General features: G+C 43.4%; 1 protein-coding gene across 4 annotated transcripts in view; it reads right to left on the minus strand.

The window, feature by feature from the left end:
- LOC142140684 (FH2 domain-containing protein 1-like) overlaps nucleotides 1-20,538 on the minus strand; it is a 62,336-nt gene that overhangs the window by 12,512 nt on the left and 29,286 nt on the right. For 2 of the 4 annotated variants that reach the window (XM_075198462.1, XM_075198464.1), the window contains one exon: nucleotides 1,547-2,120. In XM_075198462.1, the coding sequence (XP_075054563.1) occupies nucleotides 1,547-2,017 (471 nt within the window). In that variant the 5' untranslated portion in view covers nucleotides 2,018-2,120. Of the gene's footprint in view, nucleotides 1-1,546; nucleotides 2,121-4,715; nucleotides 4,832-5,614; nucleotides 5,718-20,538 lie in introns of those variants that run through there. The other 2 variants (XM_075198463.1, XM_075198465.1) reach the window with 2 other exon arrangements.

The raw sequence follows: 20,538 nt of genomic DNA on the forward strand, positions 1-20,538 counted from the left end.
CTTTATAGAGTTAGACTCAGGGAGGTTAAAGCACTTGGGGGTGGGGGAAGCCTTTAGCTGATAAGGTAATGATCCAAGAGGGTGAAAGGAATGTGAAGGAAATCAGAAACTGAGCATAGTCTAGAGCAGGCCTGTCCAACCTGCGGCCCTCCAGATGTTGTGAAACTACAAGTCCCAGCATGCCCTTCCAGCTATCAACAGGTTGTCTACTGGCAAAGCATGCTGGGGTTTGTAGTTTCACAACACCTGGAGGGCCGCAGGTTGGACAGGCCTGGTCTAGAGAAAACGAGATCAAGGCAGTGGCCATCCAGATGAGTAATGGAGTCAGTCCACTGGGAGAGGCCATAGGTAGAGGTTAAATATAGTACTTTAGAGGCACAAGTGGTATGTGAATTATCAATGGCAATGTTGAAATCACCCATTATGATAGTCGGGATGTCAGAAGATAAGAAATGATGGAGACAGGCAAAGAAATGTTCAAGAAATTGTTGGTGTGGGGCAGGGGGATTATAGATGACAGCAACACACAGAGAATGGGTTAAAAATCCTAAAAGCAAGTATTTCCAAAAATGTGATCATGAGTGATGGGACATTTGGTAGAACTGTGACTGTGAGGAGAGAAGTAATCCAACCTTACCTCCTTGTCTGCCTCCTGGTCTGGGGGTGTGGGTGAAATGTAGGCCACCATGTGAATGGGCTGTAGGTGAGGTAGTGTCTGGTTGCGTGAGCCATGTTCCTGTTATTGCCAGAGGGTTGAGGTTGTTTGAGAGGAAGAGGTTGTGTATGGGGCTAAGTTTGTGTGCATTCCATAGGGCACCTTTAAAGGGCTTTGAAAGAGATAGGAGACAGGTGATGTGTTTGAGGTTAGCTGGATTTCTATAGTTGTTCTGAATCAGATGACGAGTAGTCCGTAATGGAGACTGGGTGAACGGTGAGTAGTCCATAAAACGGGCACTGAAGGAATATCCATGTCTTGGGCACATGGGGCATCTTAAGCCTGGAAGAGATCTGCTGCCCATTCTAATATATAATATTCCTATCCCCTGGGGACTACAGTGTCATATGGATTTTGGATTCTGCATGCTGCAGACTTGGGTTTGGGCAGCGGCGGACCTAAAAGCCACATGCGCAATATGAGCTGGGCCCTAGTCGCCTTACCTCATCCCAAATACCACCCCTGCTTTCTACAAAGTCTCATAACTGCCATGTGCTGACCTTCAACAAGGAGAAGAAAAATATATTCCCACATACAAAGTCATCGTCGGGCTCTGACGGCCAAAGAGTCGGGAACAGTTACACGAGACGGCCAACCCCATGTATTATCTATGCAACAACGTGTTGATATCGATAACGTGCCAGATGTTCAAGTAATATATACCACATCAATATATAGGTCTCAGTATGATCTACAATTAAATCATGTCCATAACCATGATGGTTGTAGTTTAGAGGGAACATTTCTCCCCTCTCTTAAGGGCAAAATTAGAAATAGTAAATACGTTAAAATTTCCTCTGTGTTCATACTTTATTTTAAGTAACTTCTCACCTGGTGTTCGGTTACACCTCGATGAGGTCGAGCTTTGAAGCTCCGTGGTCCTCTTGGCTTACGCGTTTCCTCTCTCTGTCCAAAGAGCTCCTCCATGTGTGTGACATCTATTTGTAGACTGGTCCCCTGAGGGCCACAAGTCCATAGATTACGCCCGCCCAGCACTCGGTCAGCAGGTAAGGCGTCCCAGTTGAAGTTGCGCAGTTTGGGTCTTCGTTGATCTCCAGAGCGTAGAGGTGCAGGTGGAGCGATAGGAAAGGAGATTCCATTATTAGAGGGTGGAGGTGGTGGTGGCGGCAGTGTGAATTGTCCTGGTGGAGGAGGTGGGGGAAGCAGAGATGGTTCCCTTGTTATGGGAATTGTAGGTTCTAGGAGAAGGCCTGCTGAAGGAAGGGGTGGTGGGCAAGGGGGCACGGGTGGAGAAGGGGTGTTCTTCATCGTTACCATGGAAACAGCAGCTGTCTCATCCATTTGCCCTAGGGCAAATTAGAGAAGGAGAGATGTGAAGGTTGGTTGTGACTCTTTACGGAACCACTCTTAAATCAGGGCATCTTCTTGGCAATAGGAGTTCAGCCTATGGAAGTAGAGAAATAATTGTCACTGCAAATTCTTACAACCAACAAAACCTCTCGTTATAAAAGTACTTGTTCTGTAGGTGGGCAAACACATCATACAATTCCAAAATCAATCCCTTAAGAGTGAAACCACTCACTGCTTCGTACAGCCTGGAAAATACACAGCAAATTAATTGTAATATGTAATATAGCAAATTATTAAGTACAGAGCAAGCTCTCACGAGAGACATAACCATTCACACCTCACATCTAGAGAGTAATGGGTATATTTACTAAACTATGGGTTTGAAAAACAGGAGATGTTGCCTATAGCAACCAACCAGATTCTAGCTGTCATTTATTTCGTACAGTCTACAAAATAACAGCTATAATCTAGTTGCTATAGGCAACAACTCCACTTTTTCAAACCCGCAGATTAGCAAATATACCCCCAAGACTGTATTCTGACACAGAAAGACACATGTTGCAGCCTTTACAAATTATGGGGGACTTGTATAGAGTCCCCCACCCCCCAAATACACACAGGTTAGGTGTCTATTTTCTATCTTTTTAACGTTGACAATAAGGGTCAGTTACGAACCGCAAAAATTAAAACTCCATATAAACGCACCATTTGTGAGGTCACTCTTTTCACCAATTTCACCCAGAATTACAAAAGAGAGCAACGTCTGCAATGTCCGATAAGAGGAGGAGAGCTGCAGTGCGGTTTCTTGCTGATTAGGCACAAGAGGTCCTTACTTTTACACCCATGTACAAAAACAATATTTCATTTTCCTGGATGAGATTATTTCATTGCGATAAACCAATTCCAATGTACCCTCTGGTTAATATAAGAAAGCAAACAGTAGTATTTTAGAAAAAAAAAAAAGCAAAAAGTTTAAAATAATGGATGGAGTAGTGCTAATGCGACAGGATGTAGTACTTTGTAAACCCACAAATGGATTATACTGGTATTCAGTGGTCAGGTTATATTGGGAGTGTAGTGTCCTATGTCTGTATAGAGTGTGATAAAATTGTATTAGGATCATGTCCAGTGTTCAGGTCATGTTGGAGGTTGTGACAGGATGAGCCGCCTATGCCACCCTGTCTGTTGTTGCTGGGAATCGTCTGGGCTTGCCTTGCCACCGCCCCCTTTCATTATTCAGAATACGCCCCTCCTGCCGCAATAGGAGGAGCCCGCTGCCACCACTGGACTCCTTTGTGGCATCCAAAACCACGTTCCTTCTGGGTAACTGTCGCTGCTAGTGTACTCCTGTGCTGGTACTTGGGCTGGTACCCCTGACCGCTTACTATGGATCAGGGTTGCTGTGGATGGATCCCCCCTGACCTATCACACTGGCCAGAGCTGCTGGGTAGCGGCAGAGTGGTGCTACTGGAGAGCTGGGTCCAAACATCAGAAACAGCCGGAGGATGGATTAGATTTAGGGTCTAATCTGTAGGTCAAAGGATTACAGCAATATTGAAGAAGTTGTCAAGTGCCCTAACAAGTACAGTTCCACTGATTAAAGGCATCAGTGGTCAGGCCAGATGGAAACTGAAATGTATCATTCTGATGTTACAAGGGCTCTCTTTTTATACAGTATTAGACACAGTCTCACAGGCTATTTTTAGAATCATGATGCAATTGGTTTACCCAAACATGGATTTACATGCAATGCAAAGCTAACAATATTTACGCTTATCTGTGATATCCTAAAACCTTGCTGTGATTCCCTGCATCTAATTTTTGGACACAGTGGAATCTGACAGCAAGTCTAATTACCCCTTCCTTTCTCTTAAGGGGTATTGAACACTCATATCAAAAGGTCTAATCAACATGGAAGAAAGCAACCCTGGTAATCTCATCAGTTGCAAAATACACATTTCCTCCAAAGAAAATAATTCCCCAAGAAAAGTTGAAAATCCCATACAAGGCATTTCCTTACACCAAGATATACAAAAGAATTTCTAAACAAAGACTTATTGTATCAGATATATACATCAGAAATAATGCATTTCCTCTAGCAAGGTTAAAACAGAAAAAAAAGGAATTTTCTCCCCTGGTCTCAGAAATAAAGATTTCCTATATCAAAATATACACAATATCAAAAAATAAGTGCATTGGCAATTATATAAATAAGTGCCCTGTGCTATTTGCTTTAAATAAATTTATACCATAAGTTGCTTGTAAGTAATCCATTCACAGAGGTGTAGTGTCCTGTGTCTGTATACAGTGTAGTAGAATTGTATTATGATCATGTCCAGTGATCAGGTCATGTTGGAGGTGTAGTGTCCTATGTCTGTATAGAGTGTAATAGAATTGTATTATGGTCATGTCCACTAACAGACAGACTGCACACCCTACGTTTACTGCATCTCAGTCTATGGATTGTTACCACGTCCGGCAGTGTTTCCAGATAGGAACTCGCCGACCTTATTGTAAGGCTTAGTCTTGTACGCTTTGAACCTATTCTTCTTCTGAACCTCATGATAACACATTATATATAGAATACACCTTATATTAGGAGTTATAATAGATATAAGGACCACTATGAGACAAGGAACGGTTACTGATCTGCTTCATGTCTGGTTTAGTTAAGGATTTTTTTTCTTACCGATTACAGAAGTTTGTCTTTTTTTACTTGTATGTCAGTGACTTAACTGACACTGGGCAACTTGTGTTATAAATCACAAGAAATGACTCTACCAGCAGGGCATGTTTCTGGATCTCCTCCCAGGTGGATTCATCTCTGGATCAGCTCATCTGATGCATTCACCTGTGGTCTTGGGAGGAGATACAGAAATCATGGTCCGGCTGCTGTTTTTTTGGTGAGAGGAAAGTAAAGGGCTGTGAGCAGATAGATCCCAGGATAGTAATATGAGACATGCACAGATGTACAAATACTGTGATAACACAGGTTACGGACGATACCGCAAAACATGGGAACGGAGCAACTAGCTGCTGTACAGGTGCATGTATGCAGATTACACGCAGAGCTGTCCAGGCAGATACATGTATGCACATTACACGCAGAGCTGTCCAGGCAGGTACATGTATGCACATTACACACAGAGCTTTCTGGCAAGGTACATGTATGCACATTACACGCAGAGCTGTCTAGGCAGGTACATGTATGCACATTACACGCAGAGGTGTCCAGGCAGATACATGTATGCACATTACACGCAGAGCTGTCCAGGCAGATACATGTATGCACATTACACACAGAGCTTTCTAGGCAGGTACATGTATGCACATTACACGCAGAGCTGTCTTGGTAGATCTCTACAACCCCCATCAGGATATGTTCACTAGTTATTAGGGATAATAAAAATAGTATTTTATTATATACCAAATAAGGGGAAATGGTCTGTGCATTTGATCAATATTGGAAAGTAAGGACAAATCCTTAAAAAAAAAAAACAAGTCTGGCCCTACAAATTCTAAACATTATATATGTAGGAGCCAGCAAGACCATTCTAGGGGTTTATCAGACATACCTGGACCACTTACCTTCAGCAACCATTAAACACTTGACCTACAGTGCAGCACTATCATTATCCGGCTAGAGACAGACTGGGACCTACCACTCCCTGCTCTGTCCAGACTTCTATTCACAGGAAATCCGGATCCAGCCTGTAGATGTAAGATTCCGGAATCCAGGTCCATCCTGATCCGGGTCCACATTGGGTCTGCTCAACTGCAGTGTTTGAGTCACTGTGATAGTCCTAAAAAATCAGGACTCCCAGCAGCACAGTTGAGGCTGAGTCTTCTGGTATGATATAATGCAGCCATTAATAAAGGTGCACAAAGGGAACTGAAATGGGTGTTGGGCTTTCTCACTACACCACTGATCAGATGAGTATATGGGACAGACTGGAGACCTGAGAGAGGAGTTTGCTGGGATCTGTCTATAACTGCAGTACCTGGTGTCTGCTTCTGTTCTTTATATGACGTGTTGTGCGCAGGGGAGGGCTGTAAAACAGCCCGGGGGGCCAAGACTGGACTCAGCAGCTTATTAGGAATTTTTTAAAGAAAGAAAATGCAGGTGGCCCAGTGACCCAGTCCAAGGTAGCCCACTATGGGCCCGGCCCGGGGGACAGATGCCCCCCAGCCCAGCCTGTCCCTGGTTGTGTGGTTTTTCTCACTATAGATATATATATATATATATTAGTGGCTCAGTGTTTAGTCAGCATCGCTCACTCACAGCACTCGGTTCCGAGCAGACTGTAAGCTCCAGCGGCGCAGGGACTGCTGTGAAGGACTATTCTCTGTACAAGACAGCTTCATATTACTGGTATATAAATAATAATATGTGCACTGCAGAGTATGCTGGTGTTATGTCAATGTTAATAAGAAGTGCTATGGAATATGGTGGCGTTATGTAAATAGATCATCAACATTTATTTATATAGCGCCAGCATATTCCGTAGCGCTTTATAATCGGGGACAAACACAGTAATAAAACAATACTGGGTAATACATACAAAGAGTTGAACAGATATTAATAATAACTGCACTGTGGCGTTGGTGCTTTATACATGGGGACATGTGGCAGCTGTGGTGTTTATATATGTGTATAGGACATATTAGGGGGTGAGTGCATGTGTATAGAACATATTAGTGGGTGAGTGCATGTGTGTAGGACATATTAGGGGGTGAGTGCATGTGTGTAGGACATATTAGGGGGTGAGTGCATGTGTGTAGAACATATTAGGGGGTGAGTGCATGTGTGTAGGACATATTAGGGGGTGAGTGCATGTGTGTAGGACATATTAGGGGGTGAGTGCATGTGTATAGAACATATTAGGGGTGAGTGCATGTGTATAGAACATATTAGGGGTGAGTGCATGTGTATAGGACATATTAGGGGGTGAGTGCATGTGTATAGGACATATTAGGGGGTGAGTGCATGTGTATAGAACATATTAGGGGTGAGTGCATGTGTATAGGACATATTAGGGGGTGAGTGCATGTGTATAGAACATATTAGGGGTGAGTGCATGTGTATAGAACATATTAGGGGATGAGTGCATGTGTATAGAACATATTAAGGGGTGAGTGCATATGTATAGAACATATTAAGGGGTGAGTGCATGTGTGTAGAACATATTAGGGGTGAGTGCATGTGTATAGAACATATTAATGGGTGAGTGCATGTGTATAGAACATATTAGGGGGTGAGTTCATGTGTATAGAACATATTAAGGGGTGAGTGCATATGTATAGAACATATTAGGGGTGAGTGCATGTGTATAGAACATATTAGGGGTGAGTGCATGTGTATAGAACATATTAGGGGTGAGTGCATGTGTATAGAACATATTAATGGGTGAGTGCATGTGTATAGAACATATTAGGGGGTGAGTTCATATGTATAGAACATATTAGGGGTGAGTGCATGTGTATAGAACATATTAATGGGTGAGTGCATGTGTGTAGAACATATTAGGGGGTGAGTGCATGTGTATAGAACATATTAGGGGTGAGTGCATGTGTATAGAACATATTAGTGGGTGAGTGCATGTGTGTAGGACATATTAGGGGGTGAGTGCATGTGTGTAGGACATATTAGGGGGTGAGTGCATGTGTGTAGAACATATTAGGGGGTGAGTGCATGTGTGTAGGACATATTAGGGGGTGAGTGCATGTGTGTAGGACATATTAGGGGGTGAGTGCATGTGTATAGAACATATTAGGGGTGAGTGCATGTGTATAGAACATATTAGGGGTGAGTGCATGTGTATAGAACATATTAGGGGTGAGTGCATGTGTATAGGACATATTAGGGGGTGAGTGCATGTGTATAGGACATATTAGGGGGTGAGTGCATGTGTATAGAACATATTAGGGGTGAGTGCATGTGTATAGGACATATTAGGGGGTGAGTGCATGTGTATAGAACATATTAGGGGTGAGTGCATGTGTATAGAACATATTAGGGGATGAGTGCATGTGTATAGAACATATTAAGGGGTGAGTGCATATGTATAGAACATATTAAGGGGTGAGTGCATGTGTGTAGAACATATTAGGGGTGAGTGCATGTGTATAGAACATATTAATGGGTGAGTGCATGTGTATAGAACATATTAGGGGGTGAGTTCATGTGTATAGAACATATTAAGGGGTGAGTGCATATGTATAGAACATATTAGGGGTGAGTGCATGTGTATAGAACATATTAGGGGTGAGTGCATGTGTATAGAACATATTAGGGGTGAGTGCATGTGTATAGAACATATTAATGGGTGAGTGCATGTGTATAGAACATATTAGGGGGTGAGTTCATATGTATAGAACATATTAGGGGTGAGTGCATGTGTATAGAACATATTAATGGGTGAGTGCATGTGTATAGAACATATTAGGGGGTGAGTTCATGTGTATAGAACATATTAGGGGTGAGTGCATGTCCATAGAACATATTAAGGGGTGAGTACATGTGTATAGAACATATTAGGGGTGAGTGCATGTGTATAGAACATATTAATGGGTGAGTGCATGTGTATAGAACATATTAGGGGGTGAGTTCATATGTATAGAACATATTAGGGGTGAGTGCATGTGTATAGAACATATTAATGGGTGAGTGCATGTGTATAGGACATATTAGGGGGTGAGTTCATATGTATAGAACATATTAGGGGGTGAGTGCATGTGTATAGAACATATTAATGGGTGAGTGCATGTGTATAGAACATATTAGGGGTGAGTGCATGTGTATAGAACATATTAGGGGGTGAGTGCATGTGTATAGAACATATTAATGGGTGAGTGCATGTCCATAGAACATATTAGAGGTGAGTGCATGTGTATAGAACATATTAGGGGGTGAGTGCATGTGTATAGAACATATTAATGGGTGAGTGCATGTGTATAGGACATATTAGAGGTGAGTGCATGTGTATAGAACATATTAGGGGGTGAGTGCATGTGTATAGAACATATTAATGGGTGAGTGCATGTGTATAGAACATATTAGGGGGTGAGTGCATGTGTATAGAACATATTAGGGGTGAGTGCATGTGTATAGAACATATTAGGGGGTGAGTGCATGTGTGCAGAACATATTAATGGGTGAGTGCATGTCCATAGAACATATTAGGGGTGAGTGCATGTGTATAGAACATATTAGGGGGTGAGTGCATGTGTATAGAACATATTAATGGGTGAGTGCATGTCCATAGAACATATTAGAGGTGAGTGCATGTGTATAGAACATATTAGGGGGTGAGTGCATGTGTATAGAACATATTAATGGGTGAGTGCATGTGTATAGGACATATTAGGGGATGAGTGCATGTGTATAGAACATATTAGGGGGTGAGTGCATGTGTATAGAACATATTAGGGGGTGAGTGCATGTCCATAGAACATATTAAGGGGTGAGTGCATGTGTGTAGAACATATTAAGGGGTGAGTACATGTGTATAGAACATATTAGGGGTGAGTGCATGTGTATAGAACATATTAATGGGTGAGTGCATGTGTATAGAACATATTAGGGGGTGAGTTCATATGTATAGAACATATTAGGGGTGAGTGCATGTGTATAGAACATATTAATGGGTGAGTGCATGTGTATAGAACATATTAGGGGGTGAGTTCATATGTATAGAACATATTAGGGGTGAGTGCATGTGTATAGAACATATTAATGGGTGAGTGCATGTGTATAGGACATATTAGGGGGTGAGTTCATATGTATAGAACATATTAGGGGGTGAGTGCATGTGTATAGAACATATTAATGGGTGAGTGCATGTGTATAGAACATATTAGGGGTGAGTGCATGTGTATAGAACATATTAGGGGGTGAGTGCATGTGTATAGAACATATTAATGGGTGAGTGCATGTCCATAGAACATATGAGAGGTGAGTGCATGTGTATAGAACATATTAGGGGGTGAGTGCATGTGTATAGAACATATTAATGGGTGAGTGCATGTGTATAGGACATATTAGAGGTGAGTGCATGTGTATAGAACATATTAGGGGGTGAGTGCATGTGTATAGAACATATTAATGGGTGAGTGCATGTGTATAGAACATATTAGGGGGTGAGTGCATGTGTATAGAACATATTAGGGGTGAGTGCATGTGTATAGAACATATTAGGGGGTGAGTGCATGTGTGCAGAACATATTAATGGGTGAGTGCATGTCCATAGAACATATTAGGGGTGAGTGCATGTGTATAGAACATATTAGGGGGTGAGTGCATGTGTATAGAACATATTAATGGGTGAGTGCATGTCCATAGAACATATTAGAGGTGAGTGCATGTGTATAGAACATATTAGGGGGTGAGTGCATGTGTATAGAACATATTAATGGGTGAGTGCATGTGTATAGGACATATTAGGGGATGAGTGCATGTGTATAGAACATATTAGGGGGTGAGTGCATGTGTATAGAACATATTAGGGGGTGAGTGCATGTCCATAGAACATATTAAGGGGTGAGTGCATGTGTGTAGAACATATTAAGGGGTGAGTACATGTGTATAGAACATATTAGGGGTGAGTGCATGTGTATAGAACATATTAATGGGTGAGTGCATGTGTATAGAACATATTAGGGGGTGAGTTCATATGTATAGAACATATTAGGGGTGAGTGCATGTGTATAGAACATATTAATGGGTGAGTGCATGTGTATAGGACATATTAGGGGGTGAGTTCATATGTATAGAACATATTAGGGGGTGAGTGCATGTGTATAGAACATATTAATGGGTGAGTGCATGTGTATAGAACATATTAGGGGTGAGTGCATGTGTATAGAACATATTAGGGGGTGAGTGCATGTGTATAGAACATATTAATGGGTGAGTGCATGTCCATAGAACATATTAGAGGTGAGTGCATGTGTATAGAACATATTAGGGGGTGAGTGCATGTGTATAGAACATATTAATGGGTGAGTGCATGTGTATAGGACATATTAGAGGTGAGTGCATGTGTATAGAACATATTAGGGGGTGAGTGCATGTGTATAGAACATATTAATGGGTGAGTGCATGTGTATAGAACATATTAGGGGGTGAGTGCATGTGTATAGAACATATTAGGGGTGAGTGCATGTGTATAGAACATATTAGGGGGTGAGTGCATGTGTGCAGAACATATTAATGGGTGAGTGCATGTCCATAGAACATATTAGGGGTGAGTGCATGTGTATAGAACATATTAGGGGGTGAGTGCATGTGTATAGAACATATTAATGGGTGAGTGCATGTCCATAGAACATATTAGAGGTGAGTGCATGTGTATAGAACATATTAGGGGGTGAGTGCATGTGTATAGAACATATTAATGGGTGAGTGCATGTGTATAGGACATATTAGGGGATGAGTGCATGTGTATAGAACATATTAGGGGGTGAGTGCATGTGTATAGAACATATTAGGGGGTGAGTGCATGTCCATAGAACATATTAAGGGGTGAGTGCATGTGTGTAGAACATATTAGTGGGTGAGTGTATGTGTGTAGAACATATTAGGGGATGAGTGCATGTGTATAGAACATATTAGGGGGTGAGTGCATGTGTATAGAACATATTAGGGGGTGAGTGCATGTCCATAGAACATATTAAGGGGTGAGTGCATGTGTGTAGAACATATTAGTGGGTGAGTGTATGTGTATAGAAGATATTAGGGGGTGAGTGCATGTATGTAGAACATATTAGGGGGTGAGTGCATGTGTATAGAACATATTAGGGGGTGAGTGCATGTGTATAGAAGATATTAGTGGGTGAGTGCATGTGTGTAGAACATATTAGGGGGTGAGTGCATGTGTATAGAAGATATTAGGGGGTGAGTGCATGTCCATAGAATATATTAATGGGTGAGTGCATGTGTGTAGAACATATTAGTAGGTGAGTGCATGTGTCCAGAACATATTAGTGGGTGAGTGTATGTGTGTAGAACATATTAGGGGTGAGTGCATGTGTGTAGAACATATTAGGGGTAAGTGCATATGTATAGAACATATTAGGGGGTGAGTGCATGTGTGTAGAACATATTAGTGGGTGAGTGCATGTGTGTAGAACATATTAGGGGGTGAGTGCATGTGTATAGAACATATAAGGGGGTGAGTGCATGTGTGTAGAACATATTAGGGGGTGAGTGCATATGTATAGAACATATTAGGGGGTGAGTGCATGTGTATAGAACATATTAATGGGTGAGTGCATGTGTGTAGAACATATTAGGGGGTGAGTGCATGTGTATAGAACATATAAGGGGGTGAGTGCATGTGTATAGAACATATTAGGGGGTGAGTGCATGTGTATAGAACATATTAATGAGTGAGTGCATGTGTGTAGAACATATTAGGGGGTGAGTGCATGTGTGTAGAACATATTAGTGGGTGAGTGCATGTCCATAGAACATATTAATGGGTGAGTGCATGTGTGTAGAACATATTAGGGGGTGAGTGCATGTGTATAGAACATATAAGGGGGTGAGTGCATGTGTATAGAACATATTAGGGGGTGAGTGCATGTGTATAGAACATATTAATGAGTGAGTGCATGTGTATAGAACATATTAGGGGGTGAGTGTATGTGTGTAGAACATATTAATGGGTGAGTGTATGTGTGTAGAACATATTAATGGGTGAGTGCATGTGTGTAGAACATATTAGGGGGTGAGTGCATGTGTGTAGAACATATTAGGGGGTGAGTGCAAGTCCATAGAACATATTAATGGGTGAGTGCATGTGTGTAGAACATATTAGTGGGTGAGTGCATGTGTGTAGAACATATTAGTGGGTGAGTGTATGTTAGGGTGTCTATATACACACACGTATACTCCGTCACATGAACACAAGGATTTTGCAGTATTAGGCTATCTAGATACAAACCACCTGACAAGACTCAGACTTTCTATGATCACAGTTAACTCTTTCTTGTATTTCGGGGAGATGGAGGGCGCTTGACCTGATAATAAATAACTACATAAAGTTGGTGGTTGCCTTCTATAGTGAGAGAGAGTATAGTATATAGTACTCTCCTGGTCCATCCACGAATGAATGAAAAGTGAGACCTGCTCAGATCATTTTACAATGCGAGGTGGAGGCGCTAGGTGGTGATTTTATTCAGATCTTTGAACCATAAATCATTCAATTGAAGGTGACACAATCATTTTCTCTGTGTAATTCTTGGTATATAGACAGCTGCACAGTACCACTTCCCCTGTTCTCTGTGTAATTCTCGGTATATAGACAGATGCACAGTACAACATCTCCTGCTCTGTGTGTGATTCTCTCGGTGTATAGACAGCTGCACAGTACCACTTCCCCTGTTCTCTGTGTAATTCTTGGTATATAGACAGCTGCACAGTACCACTTCCCCTGTTCTCTGTGTAATTCTTGGTATATAGACAGCTGCACAGTACCACTTCCCCTGTTCTCTGTGTAATTCTCGGTATATAGACAGATGCACAGTACCACTTTTCCTGCTCTGTGCGTAGTTCTCCATATCTGTCCTTGCAGTCTATTCATGGTCCCAGTGCGGTAGCCCTCAATATGTACATATTGCAGCGGTACATAAACACTGCTGCAATTTACCATGCTCTGTGAGCCCCAGCATTGACCCCCCTCCATGAAGTATGTCATGGGGCTGCCGGTGAATGGAGGACGTGATATGTGCATGCCGGAGAGGCTGCAGCTGTATCCCACTGAAAATCACCAATAATGTCACCCTGACATTAACCCTTTGGTAAATATGAAGAAGCGCTGAGAGACGCTTTAGTTGGTGTTTATATCAGCATCTTGGCTCTTCACTGCTTCTTAATTAGACCCCATAGTTGTGTATGTATAGACAGCTGCACAGTACCACTTCTCCTGCTCTGTGTGTAAGTTTCAGTGTGTGTTGTATCAGGTTCGGGACGGGTGTTTCCAGGAAGATCGCTCAGACACGTCTATAAAAACATTCTGCATAAGTTCTGAGTTTATTTTCTTTGTCAGTTACGCAGAAACCGCCTGACTGAGAATGTGTCTGTTTATTTACTGTGGTGTCAGGATATTGTCTGTTAGTGTCTGTCTGTGTCTACCTGTGTGACTGCGTGTGTGTGTGTGTGTGTCTACCTGTATGTGTGTGTGTGTGTGTGTGTGTCTACCTGTATGTGTATGTGTACCTGTATGTGTATGTGTACCTGTATGTGTGTGTGTATCTACCTGTATGTGTGTGAGTACCTGTGTGACTGTGTATCTACCTGTATGTTGTTGTCTACCGGTATGTGTGTGGGTCTACCTGTAAGTGTGTGTGTGTCTACCTGTATGTGTGTGTGTACCTGTAATGCTGTGTATTTACCGGTATATGTGTGTGTGTGTCTACCTGTGTGAGTGTGTCTACCTGTATGTGTGTGAGTGTGTACCTGTGTATCTACCTGTATGTGTTTGTGTCTACCTGTGCATGTGTGACTGTGTGTGTGTCTACCTGCATGTGTGTGAGTACCTGTGTGACTGTGTATCTACCGGTATGTGTGTGTGTGTGTGTGTGTGTGTGTGTGTGTGTGTCTACCTGTATGTGTGTGTTTGTGTCTACCTGCATGTGTGTGAGTGTGTGAGTACCTGTGTGACTGTGTATCTACCTGTATGTGTGTGTGTGTACCTGTATGTGTACCTGTATGTATGTGTGTGTGTGTACCTGTATGTGTGTGTGTGTGTACCTGTATGTGTGTGTGTACCTGTATGTGTGTGTGTGTACATGTATGTGTGTGTGTGTGTGTGTGTATCTACCTGTATGTGTGTGAGTACCTGTGTGACTGTGTATCTACCTGTATGTTGTTGTCTACCGGTATGTGTGTGGGTCTACCTGTAAGTGTGTGTGTGTCTACCTGTATGTGTGTGCGTACCTGTGTGGCTGTGTATTTACCAGTATATGTGTGTGTGTGTGTGTCTACCTGTGTGAGTGTGTCTACCTGTATGTGTGTGAGTGTGTACCTGTGTATCTACCTGTATGTGTGTGTGTACCTGTGTATCTACCTGTATGTGTTTGTGTCTACCTGTGCATGTGTGACTGTGTGTGTGTCTACCTGCATGTGTGTGAGTACCTGTGTGACTGTGTATCTACCGGTATGTGTGTGTGTGTGTGTGTGTGTCTACCTGTATGTGTGTGTTTGTGTCTACCTGCCTGTGTGTGAGTACCTGTGTGACTGTGTATCTACCTGTATGTGTGTGTCTACCTGTATATGTGTGGGTCTACCTTTATGTGTGTGTGTCTACCGGTATGTGTGTATCTACCCGTGTGTGTGTGTGTGTGTGTTTGTCTACCTGTGTGTGTTTGTCTATGTGTGTGTGTGTGCCTACTTGTACATGTGTGACTGTATGTGTCTACCTGCATGTGTGTGTGTGTGTGTGTGTGTGTGTGTCAGGGGAGGGCTGGAAATTGTTATCCCGGGAAGCAAGACTCTACTCAGCAGCCTATTAGGAACATTTTAAAGGAAAATAAATGCTGGTGACCCAGCCCAAGGTAGCGCACTATGGGAATGACCCAGGGGCAGATGCCCCCCTAACCCCCAGCCCAGCCTGCCCCTGGTGTGTGTCTACTGTACATGTGTGAGTGTGTGTCTCTACCTGAATGTGTGTGAGCGCAGGTCTCAAAAACCTTTTATTTATTAAATTATTTTATTCTGTTGTTGGTGTCCTGAGATAACAGAACAGGTATTGCGATGGTACAAGTGACACTGTGATACTTGTTTAATACGTACGTACGTATTATCTCAGACTACAGCGATGTTATCTCTGGTTGTATAATATGATGTATAAGGAGAAAAACCCATCGATGGCCAAAACTCACTGGTAGTAGAGATTTTTTGTCCTTTGGCAAATCAACCCATCATTTGAATAGCCATGAGCTGACTGTGGTATAATAATAATATAAATATTAGTCTGCCGTAATACTCATCTGGAATTACACCCTCATTGTTCTGTATCTCTGCCTAGGCATACAGATTAAATGTCCAGCCTATGGCACACACTCTGTCCAGCCTATGGCACACACTCTGTCCAGCCTATCACAGACACTCTATCCAGCCTATGGCACACACTCTGTCCATCCTATGGCACACACTCTGTCCATCCTATCGCACACACTCTGTCCATCCTATCGCACACACTCTGTCCAGCCTATGGCACACACTCTGTCCATCCTATCGCACACACTCTGTCCAGCCTATGGCACACACTCTGTCCAGCCTATGGCACACACTCTGTCCAGCCTATGGCACACACTCTGTCCAGGCTCTCACACACACTCTGTCCAGCCTATGGCACACACTCTGTCTAGCCTATGGCACACACTCTGTCCAGGCTATCACAGACAGTCTGTCCAGCCTATGGCACACACTCTGTCCAGGCTATCACACACACTCTGTCCAGCCTATGGCACACACTCTGTCCAGCCTATGGCACACACTCTGTCCAGGCTATCACAGACAGTCTGTCCAGCCTATCACACACACTCTGTCCAGCCTTTCGCATACACAAAAGCCCTGACATCCAAGTGTACTGTTCACTTCTGTAGGAGGGTGCTGTGTGCCAGAGGTGTGCTTGGCAATCATCATCATCGCCATTTATTTATATAGCGCCACTAATACCGCAGCGCTGTACAGAGAACTCACTCACATCAGTCCCTGCCCCATTGGAGCTTACAGTCTAAATTCCCTAATACACACACACAGTGCCGTAACTAGACATTTTAGTGCCCTGGGCGAGACAGGGCCCCGGCGCCCCCCATCTATGTGGGAGTGGCATTTGACAAGTGGGTGTGGCCAACTTAATGTGTGGGTGTGGCTAGCACTTTACTGAAAAAATCACACCAACTATGATAATTATCCCTAGAAGTTAGGCGCAGAGTCAGTGACAGGAAAAACAGGTTGCAAAATAGCTGGTAAACTAATAAAGAGGTATAAAGATAAATGCAGACCATGGGTCATATTATAAAACATTAGCACATAAAAACATAAACAATAAGGAGGGGAGAAATATTATTAATGCAAAACTATAATAAAAAAGTTCAAAAATAGATGGTACATAGAGAACTCCAAAGGAGGTTGTTGGGTATGACATATAAACTGAACCTAACCAAATTGAAGTTATTCATATTCTTTAACAACTTTAAAACAAATTGTAGTTTCTTTGAACTGTAGTACATCATCTCCAAGAAGACCATACCTGAAACAAAAATGTAAAAGTACCAGACAGCGCTTCCTGGGTATCTCATAGTAAGAGGGGGAGACATCAGAAGATGGAGTAAGGCTTCATAAAGGCAGGACAGGTGTACAAGAACTGTAGTGACAAAATAGGAGGTGTAGCAAAGAAATGGGAGGTGAGAAGAAGGCAGAGCTGACAGAGGAGGAAGGTGTGAACCAGGAAAAGAAGACGGGCAATGAGGGTCAGACTGAGGTGGTAACTGAGCGGCGAGACTGCAAGAAGTTAGGATACAGGAGGTGGGTGGAGACCTGATGTATAAGGAGGAGAAAGGAAGAGACAGACAATTTAAAGACAGTAGAGGATGTGAGCAGGACGGCAAAAAGTGCAGGAGAGAAAGAGAGTGTGAGACCGAAAAAGTGACCAGGACCTAGGGACCGTGTAGGAGACCACCGAGATATACAGACATGGCAGCATGCTCCTTCTACCGGAACATCTATGCAAAGATCCTGGCCAGCTGTCTAGTACCTGTCAGCGCATCGGTGAGGAGTGACCCTCCTGATATACATATATACACCACCTGTGTAACGCACACATGTCCTGCAACCTTTCACAAAATAGCGCACGCACACAGAGACACTACAACAAGTCAGGTTTCTGTGTCATTACCAAGGTCTGCACCCTCTTTGACTTCTGCAGTGGAACGCATGTTCCACAAACAGGAAGTTCGGTATTTGCGTTCCAAATGCCGAACTTCCTGTCTGTGGAACGCACATGCGTTCCACTGCGGAAGTCAAAGGCATTTCTTATCACTGGCTTTTCTTATCACTGACAAAAGAGCTAGGTAGCGGGTGGCTGCTGCGCCCCCTTGGGGCTTGCGCCCTGGGCGACGGCACCGCCCGCACCACCCTAGTTACGGCTCTGCACACACAGACAGAGAGAGAAAGAGACAGACTAGGGTCAATTTTGATAGCAGCCAATTAACCTACCAGTATGTTTTTGGAGTGTGGGAGGAAACCGGAGCACACCCCCGCAAACACAGGGAGAATATACAAACTCCACACAGATAAGGCCATGGTCAGGAATTGAACTCATGACCCCAGTGCTGTGAGACAGAAGTGCTAACCACTGAGCCACCGTGCTGCCTATGATAATGCACATGTGTTTTTAGGGGAGAGTGTGGGTTGAAGGCAGCTCAATGCTTCACAGGGATGGGCACACCCCAGTTTCCAATGGTCACTGAACTTATAATGTTTCTTATTTATTCATGAAGAGAATGCCATAAAGCCCAGAGAAGAATAGGCAGTGAGAATTGTGTTCAGTATAGAGGGGGAATTGTGGCCTGGGACCCCCTATTGGAGGAAAGGCGTGAACCAATTCTATGATGAAGTCATAAGGTCTCTTACCGGTATGTACACATTGTCTCGGCTGGGTGCTGGAACACAATCTACTGCCACACACAGCTGCTGTATAACATGATGTGCGGTAATAAGTCCACTGTAACTACACAATTAATACGATAAATGATGGGCGTAATCATGCAATAAAAATAGGTCCATTAAGCAACACAATCAGTGGAGATTATAACCTTGATAACAACCGGTGGCGTGGGAAATGTGCTGATGACGTCTGCCACATCCTATACGAGGTCATTAACTAGAACCAACCCACTGCCATTTATATCAGCTACTTGCACCCCAATTACATAATAAAAAAGTGTCACCTCATATAAAAGATTCTGAGCATATAATGACTTAGATATAATTCACAACATGCTCCATCAATATTATTATACTATTATTATTATTATACTTATATTATTACTGTTATTTTTTTATATGGCGCCACAAAGGGTCCGTAGCACCGTACAGCAAACGAATAGCCAAACCAGCGGGAAGTGAAATACTACGCGGGGAACTGTCTCTTGCAATGACTTGAGGAAAGAGGTGTAACGCCTGTAGCGTTCCAGTCTTCGGGCCCCACCTCGCCTGCGTCACCAAAGGGCCACACCGTGAGGCAGGGTCTTCACTTGAGAGTGCCATTGTGACACTCGGATGTAGCCAGTAGTGTGAGAGTGCTCAATGGATAGGATCACGTGGGGACCCGAGGCTTTAAAACATTGGGGTTTTCTGCGTCTAGTGTTGATGGCCATATTGGAGAACCGGAATCCGGGAGAACCAAGGGGGTCTTGGGTCCCCTGCTATGGAGGATACATGGCCATAAATTTGAGAAGCTCCTGAAGGGGTAAAAAAACAGAGACGGTGGGCTAGAGATGCCAAGTAATTCAGACTTCACTAGGAAAAGGGGTAAGAGTGCACGGTGAGTGCCGCAGGGACACGTTAAGATCCTTGTAGGAGAGTGCCCAGGGCCAGCTTTTCAGGAGGCACCAGGGGACTGTTCCCCATAGTTTGGGGGTGGCCCAACTTATTAAACTCAATAAGACCCCTTGGAAAGACCACCATACTGAGAGAGGCTTTGGGAGTCTGGCTGGAATGGAGGAAGCTGCATGACAGAGGAGTCCCTGGATATTGGGATGGAGGATCTGTGAGCTGGCTGCCTGCATACGTGTGATAACATGAGCTCTTAGAGGCCTGTGTGTGCCTGTGGAACTACTGCTCCCAGCAGCTAGTATGTAATGTGACAATGTTGATATTGTTGTCATTAAGAGATTTGTGCAGGAGAAGTGAGGAGACCGTGTAGTAAAGTAACCATCTCTATTTGGCGTTTGAGAGTGAATAAATCATTGCAACTGTTATGCTTTTTCTGTGCTGGAGGAAGAAGCGTGAAGTAAAGTTATCTTCAGAGATGACCTGGTGCACACTTTCACCGCTACACTGGAGTCTGACCACAACTGTGTGAAACACCCTTCTATTCAAGGTTTTTCTTCTGGTATTGCTTACCCACCAGCTAGCTGGGACAACAAGGACCACATGTAATTTTAGTTTTGGCCACAACGGATAGACCCTTCACAGAGGCATTAGAGGTGTAGGAGCAAATCTGCACAATCTATGCCTGTGCCCAGCACTGTTTGCGCGGCAAACAGGATCAGAGCATCTCATTGGAGAGAAGAGGGGAAGACAAGCTGCTGTGCTGGTGGTGTAGGCAAAGAAAGGAGGACATGAGGGAACAGGGTCATGAGAGCTTACAATCTAGATCACAATGTGGCCCCTACTTGCCAAATTTTTTACCTCCCCTCCAGGAGATCCCAGGGGGATGGTCCAAAGGACAAATGTGGGGAAGTAATTGCGTCATCGCGCAACAGGGGGTGGGGCCATA

This window comes from Mixophyes fleayi, chromosome 2, assembly GCF_038048845.1.
Source record: "Mixophyes fleayi isolate aMixFle1 chromosome 2, aMixFle1.hap1, whole genome shotgun sequence".
NCBI classification, from domain to species: domain Eukaryota; kingdom Metazoa; phylum Chordata; class Amphibia; order Anura; family Limnodynastidae; genus Mixophyes; species Mixophyes fleayi.